Source organism: Dromiciops gliroides, chromosome 2, assembly GCF_019393635.1.
Source record: "Dromiciops gliroides isolate mDroGli1 chromosome 2, mDroGli1.pri, whole genome shotgun sequence".
In the NCBI taxonomy this organism is placed as follows: domain Eukaryota; kingdom Metazoa; phylum Chordata; class Mammalia; order Microbiotheria; family Microbiotheriidae; genus Dromiciops; species Dromiciops gliroides.
In genome coordinates, this window is record NC_057862.1 from 184029484 (window position 1) to 184056816 (window position 27333).

The 27333-nt window shown below is 35.4% G+C and overlaps 1 protein-coding gene across 1 annotated transcript in view; it reads right to left on the reverse strand.

The window, feature by feature from the left end:
- Positions 1-3236: 3236 nt before the first annotated feature.
- The window catches only part of AQR (aquarius intron-binding spliceosomal factor), a 106286-nt gene continuing 82189 nt past the window's right edge, over positions 3237-27333 (reverse strand). Inside the window, exons 27-35 of the mRNA XM_043986744.1 lie at positions 26125-26262; positions 22515-22586; positions 20532-20719; positions 18707-18878; positions 15002-15172; positions 10747-10832; positions 7160-7334; positions 5347-5460; positions 3237-3737 (exon numbers count right to left, since the gene is read on the reverse strand). Of these exons, the coding sequence (XP_043842679.1) occupies positions 3441-3737; positions 5347-5460; positions 7160-7334; positions 10747-10832; positions 15002-15172; positions 18707-18878; positions 20532-20719; positions 22515-22586; positions 26125-26262 (1413 nt within the window). The 3' untranslated portion in view covers positions 3237-3440. The remainder of the gene's footprint in view (positions 3738-5346; positions 5461-7159; positions 7335-10746; positions 10833-15001; positions 15173-18706; positions 18879-20531; positions 20720-22514; positions 22587-26124; positions 26263-27333) is intronic.

The window sequence follows — 27333 nt, forward strand, 5'->3', positions numbered from 1 at the left end:
TGTGTATTGTCAGACCACAAATCAGACTTGTGAGAACTGACAAGAACTAGCAATAAACAAACAAATAAGAACACAAAAACAAAACAAAAAAACAAGGACAGGAAAAAGAAATAGTGTACAATGGAAACAACTGAACTATTTAAACAAGTGAAAAATCAAAATTATTAAAAGGACAAAGGAAATGCTATCAAATTGGTTCTAACATTGTGTAGAAGCTTGACTGACGTAAATTAATTGCCAGAACAAAATGAGACCAAAAGAACCTGAAAAGTGCCTTAGCTAGTATTTGACTTACTTGCCAAAAAGAAAGATGGCTGCCAAAGGCAACAGCGGGGCAGACATTTTGACTTTTAGTCTTAATGATGAACATGATCAACTCGCAGGGCAATAAACAGAGGGCAAAACCAGTTTAAAGAAAGCTTTGCAAGATATCAAAGTTATCACAAGCGTATTTAAGGATAAAAATGGAAAGACTACATACAGAAATAAAAATGGAAAAAATTTGCAAACATCATAACGAACTATTTTCTTCATGAATAAGAATGGAACCACCACACTTAGGCCTTAATGTCATGGTCCTGGACATGCTCATACAGAAGGAAGAAATAATACTGAAGGTAACAAAAACAGGAAAAGCAGCCAGATTAAAGTTTATATAGGGAAGATCTGTGCTGAAGGTGATACAATTATAAAATATTGAGACCAATATACTAGGTATCTGAGGCAAGCAAAGATATGAAAAACAAGGGGAGAAATTTTAGACTTCTTTAATCCTGAGGAAAAGGTGACCAAGAAATATATAGCTACTGACCTTGTGAGAAATAATTACTAATAATTGATATCATGGGGGACCCAATGATCTTCCCCTTTAGGCCTTTCTCCTCCCCCACTCCAAGGTCTAGTTAGTTCATCTGGGTCAAACCCAACCCAAGCTTACGAAGAATCTTGGGGGGTAGACGGATTCTTTTGGTTTTTTATTCATTCATTCATTTATTTATTTTTGCAGGGCAATGAGGGTTAAGTGACTTTACCCAGGGTCACACGGCTAGTAAGAGTTAAGTGTCTGAGGCTGGATTTGAACTCAGGTCCTCCTGAATCCAGGGTCAGTGATTTATCCACTGTGTCACCTAGCTGCCCCAGAGACAGATCCTTTTGTGTAGGTAGCTGAAGGACTGATGAGATTAAGCCACACCTAGGTAGAAAACTATTTTGGGTGAAGGGTCCACATTCCTTCTCAGATATTGAGTTGGGTGACCTGAATCACATATCCCCAGACTTCACTTTAATATAACCCACCTCCAATCATGTCAACCAATTAGATTTGTTAACCAATTAGATTTGATTGCTATGTGATGGACCTTCTACAATTGGAAGGGCATATGAACTGAGGCCCCACCACCTTTAAGGGTCTTTAGCATGAGAGAGATAGCCAGTAGATCTCCTTTTATTAATAAACTATGGGCCTTTTAATAAAATGATTATAATTACCCAGAAACCATGTCTCTCATATTTTTAATCCTCACAACCTATATGCCTCTTCTCTCATCTATATAAAATCTTTTAGAGGCTTCTATACATAAATTGTGGGCATCCTTGATGATGGTATTAGTAGGGAACATGGAAGCTTTTACAAGAAATATTGAACAATGGACCACATATTTATAATTTCATAATTAACTAAAAGATATAAAGAATATAAGATCCTATTATATTTATTATCTGTTGATTCAAAAACCTTGAAAAGGGCATCTGTGGGGCAGCTAAGTGGCACAGTGGATAAAGTACTGGCCCTGGCTTCAGCAGGACCTGAGTTCAAATCTGGCCTCAGACACTTGACACTAGCTATGTGGCCCTGGGCAAGTCACTTCACCCTCATTGCCCTGTGGGGGTAAAAAAAGGGCGGGGGGGGGGGCGCATCTGATTCAGGATAAAAAAACATTTCCTCACAGATTTTAATAATCGTGTATCAAAATCATGGAAGATTCCTTGAAATATATAACAATAGAAATAATTCTGTTTAATGAGCCTCTGGTTAGTAAACATCAAGTAAGGCAAGAAACAAGGAAATGTATGTCTGCCATAGGTATTTACTGATATGAAGGAGGAGGTTCAGTAGACACTCTGGGTCAAAGAGGAATTCCTTCTCTGGATAGTGAGGTCCTTCAATTGCTCCTATTAGTGGCTGATACTGTACTTATAGTAGACTAGGCCCTAGAACCCTACTGAGCATGACAGAAAATATTTATATAGTAAAAAGAATTTCATGTATCTATCCTATCCACAAAGGCAAGACCAAGGAGATGAAGATTATCTATTCTCCAGATTTTAACATACGTTTGGATGAACAAGAAATAGAGCCAGTCCATTAATATGTATATCTGAGACAGGCAGTTGAGATAGACAATTCGTTAGGCCCACCATTAAACAGAAAGAGACCAAGTTGGAAAGACCTGGGAAAACCAAAACTCTTTTACTGGCCCCCAAAGCAAAGGCCCATCTTTTTTTTTTTTTTTTTTTTTTTTTTGGTAAGGCAATTGGGGTTAAGTGACTTGCCTAGGGTCACACAGCTAGTAAGTGTCAAGGGTCTGAGGCCGGATTTGAACTAAGGTCCTCCTGAATCCAGGGCCTGTGTCCTATCCACTGTGCCACCTAGCTTCCCCAGCCCATCTTGTTAATACTAGCATCCTACAGGTGCTGTTATATGGCAGCAAGACACGGAACACAACTATCTATGAAAAATTCAATTGAATATTATACAAAAGGCAATGGAGAGCTGCATGGTATGAACAAGCTGCAATATATAATCAATAAGGTACTTGGAAGAACAGAAGTAACTAATATCATTATGAAATTATATAATAGGAAGGAAAGACAGCTTAGTTAAGTGACAAGAGCATGAGGTGACCAGTGGTTTGCCAAAGTGCTCTACTGGTAACCTCCAGATACAAGGAAAAGGAGGTAAGACCTCCAAGCATATCAAGTGGAAGGGATCTTTGTTGTAAATTTATAGGTCAAAGACAAGAGTCAATCACTGATGGGTTAAAATTCGCATCACTGGAAGTTCCAAATCAATGAGATCATAGATTCATTTGAGTGTTAAGAAAGGAGAAAATTTTCTTCCCTGGTTTAAACATCTACTTCGTGTTTTTTGTTATTTATTTTCAGATGAACTTTGTTTCTGTCTTAGATGATTAGTCTGAGTTACCCTCTGTGAGACTTAATAAGTGAAACAAGGCTGCAAAATATTTTTTAATGGATCCTAAACAACTGGAACAGTAGAAAAACAAACAAACTATATACACCAGAAAGTGTAGCAGTAATAGGAATTCAGTGTTAAGTCAGTCCTCTCAAAGCAGATGAGGCAAACATGGAAGTAGAAAAGTAACACTACATTCAGATAGCAATGAATTAAGTGTTGCCTTCAAATGCAAATGTCAGGTTTACTGACTAGTCTCTGATGTTGTAGGTGTGACTTCTGTCAAAAGGGATGGAACCCCTGCTGGAATAAGTGTGGAATCTGTCTTTATGCCCTCAGATGTTGTAGGGGTAGCCTCTAATGTTGTTTGGGTGCTGTCTGCTGTGGTGGGAGTAGCCTCTGCCATTGTGAGAATAGCCTCAGCTGTTGTGGGGGTGGCTTCTGCTGGTGGATGGATAGGTTCTACTTCAGTTTCCATTTCTGTTTCCTGATTTTGAACTGTATCACTTTCTTCTACCATAGCTGGTGGAGGTAACAAAGCCTGATGAAAAAGAATAAAATATTTCAGCATGTCTAGAAATTTCCAAAACAAACAAAAAATCATTGTTTATATATGACATTTTCTTCTTTGATTACAAAGAGTGCTTATTCCCTCTTCTGGTGCCACGTACCTAGGTTTCTCTGATTACAAATATCAGATTCATAGGACACAAGCTTTAGAATTAGAGTCCTTAAAAGTCATCTAGTGTAACTCTCTCATTTTACAGATGAGGAAATTGAGGCTTTGAGAAGTGATCTGTCCCATGTCACAGAGACAGTAATAAGCAAAACCAAAATTCAAAGCCAGGTCACTGGACTTTTCCAACCTCTTTCTACTCTACAATTGCTGCCCCCAAGCAAACAAAATAGCATGTGAAGACAATACTGAATCTTCATAAAGGAAATGACTGCCATAATCTAACACATAATGCAGTCATTTTGTTCTCATTAATATTTGTGAATTGAAGCGATAAGAAAGGAAGCAGCATTAATTATGGAGAGAGCACTGGACTTAAGAGTCGGATTTGGAGGTCTGGATCCTGGCTCTGACACTTAGCTATTCAGCCACGGGCAAGGCACTTCACCAGTTTCTTCATGTGTAAAACAGGAAGACCACTTGATCTCAGAAGTGAGGAAAGCATTTTGTAAACCACAATGGTCAAGCTGATTAGAGTGGGAATAGGAAAAAGGGGAAAAGGGATAAAAGAAATAATAACAGCTTTTTCACATGGATGTTATAAGGCCCAAGTGCTTTGTTATCTCTAATAACCCAACGCATTTCCTCACAGAGGCGATAACATGTTTGTTATGACTGAATACCACCACCATCATCATTTTAGGTTCTTAACCTAGCAGTACAAGGACCTCTCCAAGGGGTCCAAGGATAGATTTCAATAAGTTTGTGGATTTAGATGGGAAAAATATTAGAACTTTATTTTGCTAACATCTCACTGGAAATTAGCATCTCCTTAAAGGGTTCACCAAACTGCCAAAGAAGTCCACGACACAGAAAAAGTTAAGAATTCCAGCTTAACATTCACTAAAATGGTTATTTCTGTGGTTTCAATAGAATTTGGTTGTATGGATGAGAGCAACAGGAATATGAATATGCACTTACACATTTTCCTTCTCAATTTAAATAATAACTATGGGGAGGGGGGGTTGATAGTAACAACTAAGTGATAATTAAAAAATTGGCACTATGAATTCATACATATTAATTTTACATACATGGTGTCTGAGGCCGGATTTGAACTCAGGTACTCCTGACTCCAGGGCCGGTGCTCTATCCACTGCACCACCTAGCTGCCCCAGAATGTATTCTTTTAAAGAAATATTATAAAGTATTCTTTCTTTTAGACACTTGGAGGTATCTATTATTGTAAAATTACTGCAAAAAAATCTGCAATCCATTATTTCATTGAACCTTTCTTGGCAGGGAATCCTAAATGAATAGACAACCAAAACTCTATAGAATTAAAAAACAACACTAGCCTGTGTGAATTTAGTTCTTTCCCTGAAAGGACCAAGTACCCTACAGACTACAGAAATTTACTCTGCATCACACAAGACCCTCCCCTCTAAAGAAAAGCAGGCTCCAGTTACCTCACCTGATTATAATGATGTGTACTCTGGATCATAAGCATGTACATGTTGTACACAAAGTTTGCCATCTGAGGCATATTTTTTATTATCTGCACAGGGTGAGATGGTTTCTCTCCATTCTGGAAAGGGAAGAAAATGAAACATTAATAACAGTGAGCAATAAAACAGACACAACAATGCCCCTTTACCCACTCACTATATGTGAGAATAGCATTAGCCTTCAGAGGTGATGAGAAAATATGTCCAAGGAAGGAGCTCAGAGTATCTACTAAGAGTCTTGTGGGTAGTAACTAAAACTTAAAATTAGAAAAAGATTCAAAGAAAATCTGCTCAGTGGTTTTTCACATACTTGGAACACTGAAACAATTTATTTTGTTTTGTCCATAAAAAAAAAATCACCACTGTGTTTAAAATGGGTATTTAAAATGGGTATAATCATTTGTTCAAATAAGACCATTCCAAATGAATTCAGGCAAAAGAGAAAGAAGAAATAAAAAAGGATCAGAGAAATTCATAAAGCTCTTTCTAAACCAGTGAAATCAAACTCAAATAGGAATGGGGGCCACTAATCCATGCATTACATTTTTAAAATGTAATATTATCCATGATTTATTATACTTTTATTTATCTTCTTAAACAAATGAATGAATAAATGAATGTTTTATTATACTTTAAAAATATTTCCCAATTACATTTTAATCTGGTTCAGACCACACTAGAATGTTGTGAGCCACATACAGCCCATGACGCCTCTGACCTGAATCACATTAGACAAAACTCCACCATACTCTCCACTTTTCTATAAAGATTCACTAATAATATCTAATCAGTTCTGTCATTTTGGAAGGATGATCATAGGAACCTCCTCCCATGCACTGTATACAATATAGTGAAAAACATAAAGGTAAAATCAATTCAGTGAAAGAAAACACATAATTTTCTAAGACTGATTCTAGTATTAGCATTTTGAGCTTTGGCAAGCTCTGCGTGGACTATGTGACCCCCAAGTTCCCTCTGAGTTCTAAGTCTATGGGTTTATGCAGACCATCAAATATTCAGGGAAAACAATTGCTATGAATATAACAAAAACAACTTGTAAATAATTCAGAGTATGTCAAAGTGGGAATATTTATCAAATTCAACGACATTTCTCAGAATTGCCAGGGGTATATGGTTATTCAGCACATTAGCAGGCATTCTTTTGATTGAAGATCATTTTCTGCTCTGGGCACAATATCTCATGTGCAAAGAGCATGCAAGTTATTTACTAGGTGCTCTACTTCAGGCAACCTTCAAATTAGGCAATTAAAAAACAAAAAAGACCATACCAATGTGATTACAAAAATATAATTCAAACCTGAGGACTAAGTGGACTGTACCATTTGTTCAGCTTTTCCCTGTTGTGCAACTCTATAATCAGTATCTTTTTACATACGCTCATTCCCCATCAGAAATGCCCTCAAATAATTCACGCCCTGGCTCAAAAATATTACTTTCTAGGAAGTCTTCTCTTATTTATTTGTCAGTTGTACTCTCATCACTCCTACCTTCTCTATATTCACATACTATACACCTCCATTTACATGGCACTCATGTCTTAAAATGGTATGTGCTGTCCAAGAGTGGCCATTTGCCAACTGAAGATGAGCTCTTTAGGGAAAGGAGGTGACCTGTGTTTTTTTAGTATCATCTCAAAGGATGTACTTAAGTATTCTCCTCACAAATAGTGTTAATAAGAGGAAAAGTGGGGAAGAAAAATCTATGTATGTCTCTTAGAATATTTAATAACCTAAGTTAGTAATAAAATAATGCATATACCTTTCTGGTGGTAGGGAAATGCTCTGTAGGAATTATTTGTAAATGAAGTGGGCGGGCTGTGAGCTGGTTAAAAGCTGGAGTTAGTTCGAAGCAGTTTTGGAAGAGGGACACTCTTGCAAAGATATAAAGCCCAAGTCTGGCTCTTGACATGGCCACCACTAAACGACGAACATCCCTTTGGAAAACAGAGAAAAGAATAAATACATTTCAATTTTATTGCTATATTCTTGCATGAGACTTTTTAACATTTCACCTACAATCTTTCTCATTAGGCATGGCAAAACCTGTCCTTGAACTCTAGTGAAGGAAATATGTCCGCAGTGCTGCACAGTCAATAATATTTTAATAAAATCAAATTTTGCTACTGAATTCTATCTATAGGGAATAAATCAGGCTGCTTAATCCAAGAAATAAATCACTTCACTGATATAAAAGTCAAAGCAACTGGACTGCATCACGGCAAAACCATACAATTTAGTTTGCAATGACCCATCCGTATGGTCCCCATGAGTGATTCAAATATGCTGCCAATTCACAATGGTCAGCTTAAAGGTCTGGCCATGCTGTGACCCATCTGTGTGTAGACAGAGACTAGCTCTTGTTTCCTTAACAACCAGGGATGACATTTCAAATTCTAAACATAAATTTAGGAAGGTCCATGAATTATCCATAATTTATAGAATGAAAAATAAAAGAGTCCAAATAAACTCACCCACAATATTAAAACAGATCATAAGCCACAGTTATTCTCTATTACAAAAGCATTATGTTTTGATTGGAAGAGACCATTTTGGTCTCAACAACAAAGGACAATTTGGTGGGTCCCCATTTTCAAATGATGAATTGAAAGTCAGAGATATTTCCAATTGCACTTCTTAGGATTATTAAAATATTTGGTCAGAGTCCAATTTTCCACTGCTTTTCTGGTGACTACTTATATGTTTTAGTATCTTGAAAAGATGAGAAGATTTATAAAAAAACATGTCTGGCACATTAAATTCTGTAGCCTGAAATTATTTTAACGAGGGAAATAATATAAGCAGGTTAAAGCTTTACATTACAGTATGTTAGCCTCTGTTTGTGTCCTATATTAGACAGAAAAGGGTCTGAAACAATGTTCCCAGTTTTCATCCACATATCCAGAAGCATCTGGCCACATACTCAATTGAACAACAAACAGAAAATCCTATCTTAACCTACCGTAGTCTAGGCTTTGCCTAATACACTTTTGTATTTGAAGCATTGCTTAGACTTGGAAGGGGAAGAATAGAACTTCCAACAATTTATGACTAACCAGGACTTCTTTCATTCTTTCTACCTCCTCCCAAAGTACCTTTACTATGTAAATAAGAGAAGCTCTAGTTTGGCAATCACAATTCAAACAAAAACTTAAAAATCACCATAGCAACCCTATTCACAGGCCCAATTTTAGAATGGGGGACCTGAGACAATACACATTTGGGCCTGCATTAAATGTAGCTACCTATTGTGGATATATATAAATATTGTTTAAAGATCAAGGTTAGCCAGAATATATGGAACCACCTAATATTATTCTACAGCTAGGAAAGTGGCCACTATTAACTGCTTTTCTAGTCTTCAAATAAATCATTAAAGTCATTTTAGCTCTACAGGAGAGGCAAGCAACAAACCACCATTCTGGTATAATTCCAATGTGTGAGTCATCACAAAAAAGTCTCACTACTTTACTCTGGGCCAACCATTTCTATTTAAAGCTGCTTGGTCCCTCCAAATGAATTTAAAGGTCTGAACAATGGATGTTAGGAAAGCAGCCAGAATTCCCTACTTCTCTAGCTTACAGAGAGTACCATCCAAGGCTTAGAACAGGTTTTTGGAAAAGAAACTATCACAGGGATGGGGTGCCATCCCTTTAGCTTACCATGTGTGTCCTAGGATAAAGAAGATAGTAAGTATCATGGTAAGTGTCAAAGAGTGGGGTAAACAGGAGGTAGGTCTCTTCATTTTATTTGAGGCATTTTTTTTAACTTTACAACAATTACATAAGAATATTTTTCCTCCTTGTATGTCAAAAACATATAGTCATACATATAATGTGCTATTTGGCTCAATTAATTTCTTCCCAGTCACTAGCTTATTGTTTTTCCTTGGCTTCAACTTTCATTTTCAATTTCTCAAATCAAAAAATTTTATTGAAAGTTTATGAAATTTGGTGACCGGTCTAGCAGTGACAACTAGATCAATGAAATCCTAGCATATTTTCCTTTACATACTGACAGCAAAAAAGAAAAGAGGAAGCTGACCATTCAAAAGAACATTTCAGCAGATTCTTTGATCCATCATCCATCATTTAAGACTATGATTTAGGGTATACTGATATGTAAGAAAAAACTGAAATCACATTTTTAAAAGCCTTTTATAGCAACCATGTTCCAATTAGTTCCTTTCCTGAGAAGTGGTAAGAAGTAGAAGGTAAGGTAGCTAGAAGTTAAGGAAGTATTTGAATAGAGATTAATCAACAATACAAAGCAGTCAATGTTTATTCTGTTAAAAGCCTCCCAGAACTCCCAAATAAAAATAAAGAGAAATCCATTCAGATCTCAATCCACAAGTTCCCCTTACTTGAAGCAGGAAATACCTACAGACACACAGACAGACACACACACACACATACACATACACACACGAAAAGACTATGTAATATATCCCCATGAAAAATAAAACCAGGAACAACCTGTGTTTAAAAATAGTAAGGACTTGAAGCAATTTCTTGAAACATAGCATTTTTACTTACCCTTACATAAAATGTTATCAGACTAATGGGACCTGATTACTAGGTTAAGCCCCAAACAGATCTTGACTACAGTGGTAACTCTATGGGGAGCTTGATTTTATTTTTAAGTATGGGCATTTATTATCCATCAGACAAAATAATAAAAAGAATTCTTACAGTCTTACTGGTAAGTCATTTGAGATGGAGGTTTATAAAACTAACTGCTGTCTCATAATAAGAAGATGCTATTCCCACAAATCTCTAACACATAAATACATCACAATAAAATGACAAAAATAGATTATGGTTTGTTTTGAGAATTCTTAATCCGAGGAAGGCAAATGGCTCCTTTATCCTTTAACACTGAAGCTGAAACATTCTGGGGAAAAAGTCAGGAACCATGGCCAACCACGGATCACACACACACACAATTAAAAACTTTTATAAACAGATTATTTTTTATCACTCACCTCCTTTATATTTTGGAACTATTATCAAACTTTCAATTGATTTAAGATGGACATTTCAGGATATTCTGATTGATATATTGATATATATATATATATATATAATATATATATATATATTTTGTAATGATGAATTGTTAAGTACCAAGAGACTGGGCAGGTGCAAACCAATAGCCATATAAGGAATCTTATTTTAATGCATTTCAATAACTATGACCAAGGCTTAGCATCACATTTAAATGCACAATTCTAATATTCTTTTTATCTTTTAATATATAACAAATTATCTACCTAGAAAACTTTAAAAAAGACATCAATGCAGTAGAAATATATACTCAATGCCTTAATTAGATTATTGTCTTACATACCTCAGGTGGCCCACTGCTCTAGTTCGTACTAGAGAAAGAAGAATATAATCGTTTTGCTGACCTTGAAATCTGTCAACTGTTGTCACCTAGAAATGGGAAAGCAACATGTATTTTTCAAAACCATATTGGAAATAATGTAATTTCTTCAGATAATTAGCAGATATGATCAATAAAAATATCCCATACACTTTAACCAAGAGCTGGGATGGGCAGAATCAATGAAACTAAGGAACAATGTGACATGAAGAATGATACATTGCTTAAACAAAGCCCTAATCCTTATTCTATTGCTTTCTGAGGGTTTTGCCTGGTTATTTTGATTCTAATGAAATACATTGATATTATGCTATTTGTAGCCCAAGGAAGCATGGCATAAGAAATAACTACATTAATGCTAAACAATAATGTTCCAGATATACAGTATTATGGATGTTTCACTTCAACAATATAACAAATTAAGAGCCTGCTTACTGGTTTTCCAACAATGTCCAAGTCAAATCCAGATGGCTAATCCTAATCTAAATGTTTATATTTAGTACAGTATCTCCACTGTTTCTCTTATTTCTCTATAAGCTTAAAACTAACACTCTCTTTTTAAAATTTTTATCATTTCCCTCAATTCTATTCATGAAACCTATTTATTAATCTTTAGACATTTGGCTTTCCTTCACTCATTTCCTACTTTGAAAAGTAAGCCATCGTCAGGTTATCTGAAAGCAAAATCATTTTCAACTAGGATAACTAACTAAGAAGTAGTGTTACAAACCCTACGCCCTTGTTCATTTTTTAAAATAAGAAAGTTAAGCCTGCTTATGCCTTGAAGACACCAAAAGCAGCAAACTATTAAACAGTCTCATTATCACACTAAAATTTCTGAGTGACCCAAACCCTTACAATTTATAGTTTCCTTCTACAATTACATTAGAAAAATTAACAGAGACATAAAAGATTTAGCCAAAATAGTTCTTTGAACTTTGTTTTATTTAACAGGCCATGTCAGACTGAGTAGTAAAAAGCCAGAAATTATCCCATATGTTGATACTAATTTATGATGAAACAGTAGGCCTTAACCTGTTTAAGATTTTCCTTACTATAAATTGAGGATACAACTTTTTTCTAGGGATATGATATGAACAAACTAATAACTACAAACCATTTTAAAAATGAAAACAGTTGGGGACAGAGTCATGATGGTGGAGAAAAGCCCCCCAAACAACTGTAAATAATGCCTCAGAACAAAGCCTAGAATGGCAGAACCCACAAAAGGACAGGGTGAAACAATTTTACAGTTCAAGACAACTTAGAAGGTTGGCAGGAAAGGCCTGTTGCACTGGGATAAACGGGTAGTACAGTGTAGCCCAGACTATGCCCCAGCAAACCAGCAGTAGGTCTTGGTGGTGACTGAATCAGTGGTAGCAGTGGCAGTTTCCAAACCTCTTAGCCCACAGAAGGAAAAGGGGTCAGCTGATCAGAAGGAGAATATAGGGGTCTCTTTACTGGTGCATCAGGTGCAGGACTCTGTTTCATTGACCATTCTTAGATCAGGGTCACAGTCTTGAGTCTCAGTTCTGGGGCAAAGAGGAGCACTAGCACACTAGAACTTAAGGCTGCAGGGGAGCTGAGACCCTAACTCATAGTTCCAAGGCAGAAAAGAGTGTTTTGTGGTAGCTCACAGACTAGAGCACAGCCCAGAAGAGTGGTAAACACACACCTCTCCCTAATTCATACCACCTTGGAAGAACCAAAAACTTACAGATCCCCAGGATTAGCTCTGAAAACAATTTCCCAAAAAACTTGAAGCTTGGAGCAGTGCTCTCTCCATTCTGAAAGCAGAGCCCCACTTTAGCAAAGAGTTAAAAGTTAAGAAACAGATTAGAAAAATAAACAAAAGAACAGAAAAAGATCCTGGCTACAGAAAGTTACTATGGTGATGGGGAAAGATCAAAACACAAACTCAAAACAAAGTCAAAACTACTACATCCAACACTTCAGAGAAAAATATGACTTGGTCTTAGGTCATGGAAGAATTCAAAGAGGATTTTAAAAATCAAGAAAGAGAGGTGAAAGAAAAACTGGGAAGAGAAATAAGAGTGATGCAAGAAAATCACAAAAAAAGAGTCAACAGCATAGTAAAAAAAGGAACAACAACAAAAAAAAAACCAACACCTTAAAAAACAAAACTGGCCAAATGTTAAAAGAGGCACAAAAATTCAATGGAGAAGAATATCTTGAAAAGCAGAATTGGCCAAATGGAAAAAAAGATACAAAAGCTCACTGAAGAGAACTCCTTAAAAAGAATTGGCCAAATGGAAATAGATACAAAAGCTCACTGAAGAAAATAATTCCTTAAAAATTTAAATTGGCAAATGAAAACTAATGACTTGCAACAATCAAACAAAATTAAAAGAATGAAAAAATTAAAACAACTAACCTGGAAAAAAGATCCAGGAGAGATAATTTAAGAATTACTGGACTACCTGAAAGCCATGATCAAAAAGAGAGCCTAGACATCATCTTTCAAGAAATTACCAAGGAAAGCTGCCCTGATGTTTCTAAAACCAGAGGGGAAAATAGAAATTGAAAAAATGTACTGATCACTTCCTATAAGAGATCCCAAAATAAAAATTCCCAGGAATATTATAGCCAAGTTACAGAGCTGCCAGGGCAAGGAGAAAATATTGCAAGAAGTCAAAAAGCTGCTTCAAATATTGTGGAGGCACAGTCTGGATAACAAGATTTAACAGCTTCTACATTAAAAGGATTGGAATATGATATTCTGAAGGGCAAAAGAGCTAGGATTACAACCAAGAATCACCTACCCCACAAAGCTACATATAATCCTTCAGGGAAAAAAACAGACATTCAATGAAATAGAGGACTTTTAAGCATTCCTGATGAAAAGACCAAAGTTGAATAGAAAATATGAATTTCAAATACAATATTCAAGCATAAAAAGGAAAACAAGAGAAATCACATTCCAAAGAAATAAAAAAACAAAAAGGAAAAAACATATATAAAAAATATTTATAGCAAAAAATATTTATGGCAAAGAAGTGGAAATTGAGAGGATATCTATCAATTAGGGAATGGCTGAATAAGTTGTTGTATATGATTGTGATGGAATACTATTGTTCTATAAGAAATAATGACCAGGACAGTTTCAGAAAAACCCAGAGAGACTTACATGAATTGATGCAAAGTAAAATGGGAAGAACAAGGAGAACACTGTATGTCGTAATAGCAATACTATATGATGATCAACTGTGAATGACTTAGCTATTCTCAGCAATACAATGATTCAAAACAATTCTAAAGGACTGATTATGAAAAATGCTATAAACCTCCAGAAAGTCTGGAGTCTGAATAATGCAGATCAAAGCATACTTTTTCTTTACTTTTTTTCTTTTTCTTTTGGTCTGTTTTCTTTCATAACATGACTTAAAAATGGAAATATATTTTGCATGACTGCACATGTATAACCTATATCAAAAATTGCTAGCCTTTTCAATGTGGGAGGGAGGGAAGGAAAGAATGTGAAACTGAATGTTAAAAATTTTTTTTACCTGTAATTGGGGAAAAAATAAAACATTAAATTTTTTTAAAAAGAAAAAAGAAATTGTAAACAGATACATGGTCTATTTGCTAAATAGAATGTTTAAATCCCTATCATTTCAGATTAACTCTTAAATCATATAGTATTTCTGGTTTCCTTTTTCCTTTAACCTACATAGCCTCTATCTAAAAGTCAGGGATCATCATAATTACCTAATGCTAACTCATCTCATCCCATGAGATGTAAAATAAATAAAATGGTTCAGAGGTAACCATGCCAACAAACACCTTATTAGGAAACTGGTCTTATTCTTAGAAGTCAAAAACACTTGCCCAAAGAGTACAAAATTTGATAATTTTTTTGCAAAACACATGAGTACATAAATTTGGTTCATCAACAGTTAAAAAAAACAAAAGAAACGGGTGTTTCTGATATCCTCCCAAATAAATTTTCAATTTAGTAATGTACAAAAGAGAACTGTAAAAATATTATTTATCAATTGTTCCTATTTTGGGGGTAGAAAGTTGGGAAGAGGTATTCACAAATAAGAAATATGTGTAAATCCTTTTTACTCACTAATAGGACCCAGAAAAGAAAAATAATGCAAAGGAAACCAACTGGAACAATATGAATTCGTTCTTAGTTAAGTGACAATTCTCCAACATGATGGCTAAAGCTCTTATTTTCTTAATGGAAAATTACCTTATTTGGTCTTCCAATCAACGGGTTGCTCCCACAACGCTGATTAATTATATCCCGAATGAGATGTTTCTGTCCATTATACGTTGTTAGAATACTGATCTTATCTGCAGGGTAACCAAGTAGGCACATGTACATAAAAAGTGCCACTACATATTCTGCCTCCCCGAGGTTCTGCAAAGTAAACAAATCCAGTCATGAATTAACTCCTTTATTTCTAAACTTTTTGGAAGAACAGGCTATTTTTATATAACATGCTCAGTAGATCTTAAGAAATGAGAATTAATCAACTGGTCAGTGAAGCCTTTTGTAAAACTGAGAACTTTATTCAAAGGATGATTAGATCATACATTTTGAGCTTGAAGGAAATTCTGATATTTAGTCTAGCCTCTCATTGATGAAGACAAAGAACTGAGGCCTAGAGGTGTTATGTGACATGCCCAAATTCATACAGAAAGTAAGGAATAAAGCTTGCATTCAAGTCTTAGTCCCCTTATATCAAATCTAGCACTCATTATAGTATTTTGTATTTTCAAAGAGATGATTTAGTCCAAAACTTAAATGGTTAGAGATGCTTACTACAGCATCCTCAGCAAATGGTCATTCAGCCTCTATTTGAAGAAGCTCCAACAAGAGGTCTAATGGATGGATGAATGAATAGCATTTAATATGTACTTACTTTCTGCAATGCACTGTTAAGTGTCAGGGATACAAACAGTGGTTCTTCTACTTTCAGACAGCTCAGATTGGTAAGAAGTTTTTCCACACTATACATCAAATTCTGCCCCTCTGTAATTTCTCCTTTTACCTCCCCAACCCCCTATCCCAAGTACTCTTAGAGTTCAGACTTTGGGAATGCCAAACAAAGTCAATCACCCTTCTAATAATAGACTTTTGGAGATAGTCAAAGCCTCTCTAAGTATTTTCTTCTACAGGATAAATATCTCTAGCTCCAATGTGGCCTTATATATTCTAGTCTGACACCTGCTAAATTAGAACATATGGGCATTATGGTGAATAAAAGTAAGCCAAACTATATTGTCAACAATGATCTGCAAGGAACAAGGGGTATAAAGGATATAATCAAGGCCATTTTTGACCAGAAAAGGTGGGCCAGTCACATAGCAGAAGGGATGGGTGATGGACAGCACAGGTACTAATGCCATCATCCATAAGATATTAAAAGACTCAGCATACAGAGTGTGATTTACATGATTAAAGAGAGTACTCATATCATTGTGACCATGGATTCATTAAAGGTTAATACTCTTTCTTGCACACAATAGTCATTTAATAATATTAGCTATAGCACTTTGCAGTTTCAAAAGGCTTTGTGTGAGTAATATTAGAATGAAGATATGATAATAACTACCTAATGATCCTAGTAACACACAAATTAACAGAAAGGCTAATACCATAATACTATATCACACTGTAACCATGAGTATGGTAAAGTATTTTTATCTCAAGTTGTGAAGGCAAGAAATCCCACTGTAAGCCTGAGACATATAGATTTGGTGCTACTAAGTAATTTTTTCAAGGGAAAATTACATCAGTTTTTTCATGCTTCTCTTTTTCCTTCATTTTTCTTGCTTGCTTTAAAACTACTGACTCTTGGCTAACATGGTGAAATATTAGCTACTATCTTTGCCAGTTGCTGGAAAAGTTTGGCTTGCTGCTAGAAAGGCCAATGGCTAGTTAAGAACTCTGCCCATAATTTTGACTGGGGAAAGACTATAACCAGAAGCTTCTGTGCTCTGATTTACCTGCAGCAGAATGAGTAGCAACTTACTATCATCCAATTCAATACAGATTAAAATGTAAAGCTTGATGACAGGAAAAAAGTCAGAAAATAGTATACATAAAAATATGGAGATAGCAAGTCATGAATAAAGATAAACTGGATGTGACATCATGGAAGCAATAAGGAAAAATGATAGAAACTTAAGAACAATGACTCTGGTCTTAGTTCTTGAAGAATTACTGTATACGGTTCTCTGACATTCTAATTTCTCACACCTTATAATTTAGACATGAAAATCACATGCACACCTGTGTGCATGTGTGTGTGTGTTGTACGCATGCATGCATGCACATACAGGGTCCCTATGAAGAAGGTACCCTATAAGTCTTTTCTCCAATGTTTCATATAAACTGGTACATATAAGCATGAATCTAAGCTAAAAACAACAACAACAACATTAAGATGCTCCAAATGGGAAAAGAGCAAACTAGGAAATGACATGGAAAATAACCAGAGTAATCAATGCCCATATTTAAATCCTATTTGTTAAAACTTTCATATTTTGGAACAAATGGAAACTTTTTTCCTTGAAAGACAGGTGTTATAACTCAGTATTTCCTTAATTATAAATTTACATCGAATATTTGGCTACAAAGCAATGAAAAAACAAACATCAGTGAATGTATGTATCTGAATTTTTATTTATCCCATTATTATAATGCTATTCCATTCAAGGTAGTCACCTTAAAATAAATGTGTACTTATTCCAGCACTGCTGCTACTATTAACTTACATTTCTAGAAGTTCTCTTCTGGATCTGTCTTCAAAGCCTGTAGTACTTTTTAAGTATCTTAGCAAATCTTTGGCTTGTGGGTAAATGTTCAACTTCTGAGGGCTAATCTGATTTTTAAAACTAGCCCAAAGTCACTTGCAACCAAGTCTGTCTGATGAATCAGGTATGTGATCAAGCTGGACTAATATTGCTTTGGGTCAAAAATGAGGTGTGGCTGTTAAATAATGAGAAAAAATTTTCTCTTGTGGGACATAAACTGGCCCTAAAGATTTTTCCAAAAGTGAAATTCCAAAAGTATTTACATAATTACAGCATTATTAAACAACTATATAGAGGAGACTACTCTGAATAACAATACTCATTTGGATGTGTAAATTCTGGTATATTTGCTTTAAAAAGATATTACTTAATATTTACAGTATATGGGTTTTTTCAAGATCTTAAAATGAAAATTTAATTTTCTACATTATTTTAAGAGCCAAACAACTGAAATAAAATGAGAAAGCCTATTCATGAGCTTTGGATTTATAAAGGGGTGTGTGTATGTGTAAATTTAGTATAGTGACACAGAAAGGAATTTTCAAACCATAGTGTTTTTCTCTTACAACTTACTACTCTTTGATACTTCCTACCTTCTGTATCAGAAATATGTACTTATGTGAAAAAGAGAGAGAGAGAGAAAATAACCAAAGTTTACATTGTGCTTTAAAGCTTGCAAAAGCTTTTACATACATTATTTTTCTTGTGGTTCTCAACAATCCCACAAAATAGGTACTCTGGTGAAGTATTATCCCCATTTTACAGACTCAAAAGAATTTAAGTGACTTGCCCATAGTCCACAGCTAGTAATTGCCATAGGTGGGATTTGAACTGACATCCTCCTTACTCCAAGTCCAGAACTCAAGAAACTGTCATATTACACCCCACCTTCTCTACCACATATACATATCACCACACATATGTGTATATCTTATACATATACGTATATATCTGATAATACATACATGTATACCTGTGTATGTGTATAGCATACTAGAGTGAATCTATGTGTGTGTCTGCACACACACACAGAGTCATTAGTAATTTCAGTCACACCTAATTTAGATATTGATAAAGCCTAGTAAGTAAGCAATACAAGTATGATCTCATGACAGTGAATCATCTTTCTTACCTGGTAAAAGTATGGGTTAGGCTCAGACTCGCCCACGCCATGGAAGTCTTCCACATTAATGAGCTGGAAGTCATAGAGCAGCCCAGCATTTGCAGTTCTGAACTCTGGCATGAGCTGCACATGAGGCAAGTTTCCCAGATTCTTGTAACGCCAGTTGTACAGATTGCACAAGCTTTCAAAAAACAAACAAAAAACCCACAAAACAAAGATTAGTGACTTAAACTCCTTTCAGATCTACCTCAGAGAAATTTTTCAAAGACTATATTGCTTTTTGACATTCATCTTGCCCATTTTGCCATATTCATCTTAAGAATAATTCTTTCCCAGTCCTGGTTAGCCCCCTTCAAGTAAGGGCACAGTCAGCCTCATGGGATTATAGTGGTCACACCATCACTACGTTCAATGAGTCACCAGCAGAAAAATATTAATGTGCCAACTTCTGGGTGGTATCCAGGTTTTCTTCCCTTATGGTAGGGCTGTCTCTGCTGACTGAGGAATGCACACTTCTGTATGCTAAATACCAAACAGTCCATGCACCATACACAGTGAGCAAGTCATAACTGTTTGCTAACCTTTGCATTAAATCCTGATAAGAATTTAAAATTATGTCACCTTTATATAATGTTTGTTTGTAGTGGATTTTTTTTGTGTACATGAGGGGGATACTTCACATTTTTTCCCCCTGATGAGGCAACTGGGGTTAAGTGACTTGCCCAGGGTCACACAGCTAGTAAGTGTCAAGGGTCTGAGGCCGGATTTGAACTCAGGTCCTCCTGAATCCAGGGCCAGTGCTCTATCCACTGCATCACCTAGCTGCCCCCACATTTATTTTTAAAAGAAATTAGTGAACTACTAAATTTAAACAAGTGAAAAATGTAAAGTTTCCATTACACTATCTAAAAAAGATGGTTTCAACTAAGTACGTAATTTGCTGCAGCATAGCACATAAGAGACACTCAAGATATGTTTGCTGAATGAATTCAAACATTACTAAAGGGCCTACTATGAGTAAAGCATAAGTTTAAAATAAAATGCCATTTTAAAATGGTCAGGGTTTGACAAGGTAACATTGAAACAAAGTTCTCTATTTTAAAAAAGTGAAAAAGGAATTCTTAAATGTTTAATTCTGGGGCAGCTAGGTGGCGCAGTGGATAGAGCACCGGCCCTGGAGTCAGGAGTACCTGAGTTCAAATCGGGCCTCAGACACTTAACACTTACTAGCTGTGTGACCCTGGGCAAGTCACTTAACCCCAACTGCCTCACTAAAAAAAAAAAAAAAAATGTTTAATTCTGTGTGGTATCATGTACAAGAGACTTAGCACTGTTACAAAAGAGAAAATTAACCTTAGAGAAAGGAAAGAGATAAAAGGCTCTATACCACTGAAAGAAATGTCAGTAGATAAGGACACAGAATCCATTTTGGCCAACCCATGTACCCAAAACATAGGTGATAACCCTGGGTGATTTTCCTGACAGTCAACTTTGAACCGCTGTCCGCTGTCCGCCCTCCGCCCTCCACCCTCCGCCCCCCCCCCCGACAAAAAAAAGTTAAAGTTAAAAATATGGGGAAATGGGTAATAATTGGGCAAAAGCTATCATGTAGTAAACCTCCTAATCTATAATAATATTAGAAACTTGTCAGGGAAGATTAGAATCATCTGAACCTGGCTCCACAGTGTGTCTGTCTTCTGGTCATGTATTTACTGTTGACTTTAAGCCAATCAATTCCTTAGTTTAAAATGTCTCCCATCTTACTAAAACAAAAAGGCAAACTCAGAATGGAATGTGCAATAAACAAACTGTTTGTCCTTCCTTTTTCATTTACCTTGCCCGGGCTCGTCCCTGGGCATCAAGGTCCACAGTAGGAACTCCCACTCTAACAAAACGAGTAAAGAGTGATTGCTCCATGTTAGAATACTTTTGAAAGGCCATATTCTTAATGACTGGAGGCAACTGATGATGGTCACCAATCATAATCCATCGTTTAAGTCTGCTGAAACCATCCTGTGGGTTCTAGAAATATGAAAAAGAAATGATAATGGCATCAATGAAATGAAAAGATATTTCATTTACAAATGCAGCAAGGCAGTTTTAGCATAAACCTGAAACTTCTAACTCCATTTCTTTTGCCTTTACATTAGCAAAAAATGCAATGATATGGAAATAAGACAACCTTTAACACATCCGTCTAAGTATATTACTTTGGATCCTGTTACAAAGGGTTACCCAATTAATAAAATGGTTGTATTTTCTAACACTGAATATAAATTTTGAAAAAGGAGAGAATCAGTCATCAACAATAAATGTTTACAAGGGTTATTTAGAGATAACATCGCAATGACATCAAGATACATGGCATAAAATTTTTAAAATTTGAGAATTTTAATGTTTGCAAAAATCTAGCTTCAACCAATCTTTCCAGACTGATCTCACATGACTCTACTCTAGCCTAACAGGTCTATTTGCTCCTCTCAATACATGACATTCCATCCATCTCCTACCTCTATGCCTTTGAATTTAGTTGTTTGGGTCTTGGACCACAAGCAGCTATGTAGTTTAACACTAGATGTACTTTCTGCCTGGAATTTTCCACTTTATTGTTATGCTGGTTGAAATTCCACTAATGCATTTAAGTTAGTGTACACCCTGTTAAATGTTAGATATAAAAGTTAAGTGAATTAGATAAAAATAGACGGTGTCCTAATATTTGGGAGAATTAAGGAATGGCAGTTTGAATAAGGATGTAACTGTGATACATGGAATAATACTTCAAGGAGTAGGGCATGTCTGAATGGGAAGCAAAAAAGGAAGAACAAGGGCAAAGGGCAAAGGGAAACTCTGCCTATTTCTACATTTTGTATATAATAAATTTAATGCTCAGGGAAATGGAAAGGCCTTCTATGTGTAAGTTTGATACTATAACTATGGGCCGTATAACTAGGTTATATATATAACTATAACTATAACTAACTATATATATATATAAAATGTATAACTAGGTTGAGGGGCAACATAACACAGTGGACAGAGAACTGGCCTTGGAAAAAGACCTAGGTTTAAAATCTAGCTGTGTTACCTGGGACAAGTCATTTAGCCTAAGAAAAGCCCAAGCAATTTACTAATATGAAGTAGTTTCCTACACCAATGAAGTCACAGGTCTGGATCAAAAGAGTTCTTGGTTATGGGTTTTTTGGGTTACTCTGGGGACCTAACCAACATGCTAAAATGTGTCCCGGGTTCCAAATGACTGATCAAAAGTTAACTACTAGAAAAGAATACATTGGGGTCTTGAGAACTACTTCTATTAATAGACTTGGAATTCCAAATTTTCTTTTCAAAACTTCAATTCTAAAGGGCTGTTAAAAATTAATGCACAGTAGGAAATACAGTTCAGCTTTTGGCTTAGGACTCATGAAATAAAAAAGGCAATATAATCTGCAACTTCAAAAACTATTTTAGAAATAACTGATAAAAGGAATTAAAAATAGCTCATCTACTCTCCAAAGCACATAACAATGTGATTTTCTTTATTACAGTTGCCATGTCTTTTCAAAATACTGTACACAGATAAAATATGAATTTTTAAATGGAACTAAATACCCCCTAAGCAGCAGAACTACAGAGTAATCAGTGAATGGATAAAAGAAAGTTTACAAACTTATTACAGAATATTGGAAAGGACAAACAAAACTGAGGATATGTAATTGTGGCAATTAGCACCATAAACTACTGTGCAGTTGCTTTATTACTGATAACTCCCCCACCAAAATCTCAAAATACTGTGTTTCTTATTTCAAACTTGAATTACCTGTAAAAGAAGGGGTATAAAGGTTTCTATCTCCAGGATCTGAGCAGACTCTTCCATCAAGATGTTGTCATACTGAGAAGAGGAAGTAAAAAAGCTTGTCAATAGGAAAGTCATAAAAAAAATTCAGAAGAGGAATCATTTTAGAAAAACAGAATATTCAAACATTGCTTGGCCAATGCTCCTTTTCAACATTTTGATTTTGGGAAACATGAATGTATTTCTTCAGGGATTCAATTGTGGGATCTCACATATCCTTATTAAACATAGCATCTAATATCAAGTACCAACCCCTAATGCTCCTACATTCAACTCTTAAAAACCCTAGACTATTTAAAAATCAATGTGACTACAGATGAATCAAATCTTTTATTGGTAGTTCCTTAGGGTAAAAGAAATAAGATGAAGAAATTACCATTTACTTCTCTATTCACCTTAATGTCTAAATACTCTTTAAGCAAATGTTAGATGACCACTTAAGTGTTGAGATCTTGAGTCACTCAAATAATCAATATATCTATTATGTGTCAAGCATGCTGCTAGGCCCTGAGGATTCAAGAATAAGAGTAAAAAGGGGAATCCTGTTCATTTATGTGTTTAACGATGGCATCTGAAGTCCCAACTCTGAGATTTTAATGTCACTCACTGTTTGGAAATAAGGTACATTCCTTTTTCTAAGGGTATTCCCTCTGACTGTTAAAACTTAAGTACAAGATACAATATGGCTTATTAATACAGTCCCTGAATAATTGTTTAGAAAATTAGTAGACCAACTAAAAACAACTAATCAGTGTTTAATCTTTTGATTTCTGGTTAGATTAAATCATGATATATTAACTTTGCATAGTATGGTGGTGGGTGACTTAAAAGAGGAAAGTCTACTTCCTCATATTAAAGTCTTTAATAAAATAAAATTCAATTATCATAAGTGGAAGAGCCAAAACATGTTTAAGAATTATGTTCTCTATGCACAAGTGCTGAAATTCAAAGTAGAAATATGGATGAAGAAAATTTGGAGGTTGCACCAAGAATAACTGAAAGATTTTGAGAATTCCTAACTTTAAGAGAGCTCTTTACTCCTTCAGACTAAATGTTTTACACTGCTGAGGTTAGGTGAAGTAAAACTCTCACTTTCTTTGATCGCATAACATAGACACTGAATAGAGAATCTAACAGAGGTAGCCAGAGTTAAAATTTTCAAAGTCTTAAGAACAACTGTACAAATTAGTAATATCAACAAAAACAGAAAAACAAAAAAACTTACAACAAATTGATAATATGGATACTTTTAGATACATCTCCAGTATAGAGGGATTAATTACCAAGATGAGAATATGGTATTATCTTCTTGGCCACAGCAGCTCACTATCTCTGCTGAGGTATAGAGGGATTACAATCTTCATTGGTGGAGGAAGCACCCGAGAAATATTGAAGTACTTTTGCCAAGATTAATACATTCATCCCATGTTACACTTAATTTATCTTAGCTTTCCAAACTAATGGCTATAGAATTTTTCCTCTGAGATGACAATAATTATGGTTTAATCTTGAATTTATCTTCCAGAGTTCAAATCATTTTAAAATTATCTCCATTAACTAAAAATGTTTTGCAGAAAATCTAGAAATATTAATTATAAAATAATACACAAAGCCTATTTTATAGATGGAGATGCTCAAATACAGAGAACTTATGAGATTTGTATAAAACCATAGAGTAGATGGTAGGGCTTCAAATACAGTCCAAAAATTCCAACTTTCTACTAAATCATTAGAGAAGCACTACAGTTGAGTCATGCATAGACTAACAAGCCAACTAGCCTCTCAAATTGTATGTCTTTATCAAATGATTAAGTCATTTTAATTTGTCAAATTTGTCAAGTTATGGTCTACGGCTGCAGGAACCTTCCACCTCATACTGAATTATTTATTAAATGAACAGATAGGAACTCAACATGAATGTGTCAACAGTACAAGCAGACTGATATCTGATATATGGAACCCATATTCCAGTGTTATTTTCACAGCTCTTAATTCTGGCATAGAAGTTTTCAATAGTCATCTGGTTATATCAGGTGACAAAGAAATGCATCAACACAAGTACTGAAATCTATCAAATGGCTTAGTATTAAACAATGCAAAGCATAAAAATTGTATTCAGTTTTCCAAATTTTTTGGTTTGTATATGTTTTTTTTTATATACACGATGTGACAAGTAACTAATCTAAAAATGTAAATTCTCTGGTCTAAAAGGTTCCAAATTTGATTTTCTAATAAAAGAGACATAGGGTTTGAACTAACTTTTATTATTTGACCTGGTTACTGGCAAAGTAAATTGAAAACTGTGTTAAGATCAATTTTGTAAGATATTTTTTAGCAGAGAAGGGGATCTCTATACAAGTGACCTGAACCAAAGAAGCCAGTCAGCTGGAAACAGCTACATCAGATGTTTCCAGAGAACCACATAGCTGTATGTGATGAGACTTCTATGAAATGGACAATTTTATTTTTTTTACTGTTTACTTTTTTCCTATGTGCCTTTTACCTGTAAAGTTTGCTTACCAGAGGGGACTTCCTGTTTTTATCTTGTCACTATGTTTATCAACCTCTCTTCCTTTTTCTCCCTCACATTTTTTCCCATTATAAGCCCCATAGTTAAAAACCCTTGATGAAGTGTTCATCATATCAGTTAGTGATTCACTGAGGAGACTGTCTCAATAAAATCAAATGGGAGAATGAGAGAAATGATTATTTCTCTTTTATTAATAACCAATTATTGAATTAGGATTAAGGTTTTCCCACCTCCTATTTCCTGATTCAGAAATCAAACCTTTGTGGGCTTTGACAACCTTTGAAGTACATGGCTGATAATGAGATGAAATATTGGGCAAGACGCACCCAACCAGGAAAACTCAGATCTGATTAAAAGGTAAAGAAATTCTAGTCTAGGTTAATTGGTGAATTCTGGCCCATTGTGTTTTAGTCAAACAGATCTGAGTAGAAGTGGACTTTCCCCTTTTGTATAGCTTGCCCTAGACCAGAGTGGTGTAGTAAGAGATAATTCTTTGTTTAAGACTGAGGAATCACAGTCACATCCCCCAGACCCTCATTAGAATAAGCCTACCTCTCATTATAATATCCATTCTCTCAATACTTGTTAACCACTTAGAGTTTAATTCCATTCTCAGAAATATCCACTCCTTCAAGGGCATATAAGCACTGAGTGATAGGTCTTTGGTTTAGGAGAGATGGCCAAATGACCTTTCTTTTGTTAATTACTAAATAGCCATAATTAATAAAATGATTAATTACCCAAAATTATGTCTCTAAAACTTTTTATATGTCACAGTATGACATTTCTTCATTAATAAGACTAGAATCAGCATTCACTAATAATATAATCTTAACAGTTAGCAAATGCTTTCAAAGGGATAGACAAAAATAGTTCTAAATATGAATTGCCACAGGAGATTAGAAAATTAAATTCCCAAAGTATGAGGCCATCATTATCATCATTGCCATCATAGCAAAAAACAAAAGAGAAATGTAAGAACACAAATAAAAATTGAAAAAGTTAATTCCTGGAAAATATTAATTATCCAAAATGAGTGTCTACCTTGAAACCCAATTCCACCAAGTCATGTCTTTTCAAGGCAGCATGGGTACAGGTCATGGCTATGATTTTAGCCTCCTTCACCAAAAGGTATTTAGATCTGTCTAGTCCACTGCGGAGTAGTTCAAATGCTCTGAATTCCTGTAAAAGAAAAAGATCTTTGAGAAAAATAATCACAATACTCCAATACTATGTTCTTTCTATGTTTTGATCAACATCTGAGAAAGACCTAAAAATAATATCCTGCCTCACAATACCATCTCCTGAAACTATGACCACTGACTCATAGCCTACATATTACCAGAATCAGGCACCAAACAGTTCCCAGTGCAATCTGGAATTGGATTTTTAAGTTGCAGGAAGCGCTAAGTATTTCTATGTAGGAAACATTTATGAGGAAGGGCAAATGCAAAGTAAGACAGGAAAAATGGATTCTGCTCTGAAAAATCTCAGATGCAAATTGTAAATAAAGTACACCTCATTCAATTTTCATTTTTATTTCCTTTCTTGATTAGTCTTGCCTTGAAAACAAGTATATATTCCCAATCATTTCAACAACAGGAAACAATCCAATCTTCCAACTCTTGACTTTTCTAAAGCTATTTCATAATAAACAGCAAAAACCTGTTAAAAAAAAAATAAGCCACTGAGGGGCAGTGGATAAAGCACCGACCCTGGATTCAGGAAGACCTGAGTTCAAATCCAGCCTCAAATACATTTGACACTTACTAGCTGTATGACCTTGGGCAAGTCACTTAACCCTCTTAACCCTCATTGCTCAATAAATAAATGAATAAATGAATGAAAAAATAAATAAATAAATAAGCAAGCCACTGAACTTGGGAAGTGTGGAAATTTATTTTGATTTGGGGACCCTACCTTTAGGCTGAGATTGGAAAGCCTTAGGCCCTCAGGGTCTCTCCCCCTCCTCCTCAGCTTCAGCTAAGCGGAAAAAGCCCCGTGGGCTATACAAGAGGTCAGACAGCTGGGGGGTAAAAAAAAAGCCCCCAGCTCTCTCGGACCTGAGTGGAGCTATTGGAAAGATTCGGGATAGCCTGTGCTGAGGCACGTGAAACTTGGAGCACCGCCCCCCCCCCCCCACCAGCCGCAGCCCTGGTTAGCGGAGAAGGCAGCCCCGAGATTTGAGTGGAGAGAAGAAAAGGTATATATAGACCTGGGAGTGACACTAGGAGGGAAGGCTGACTAGAGCAA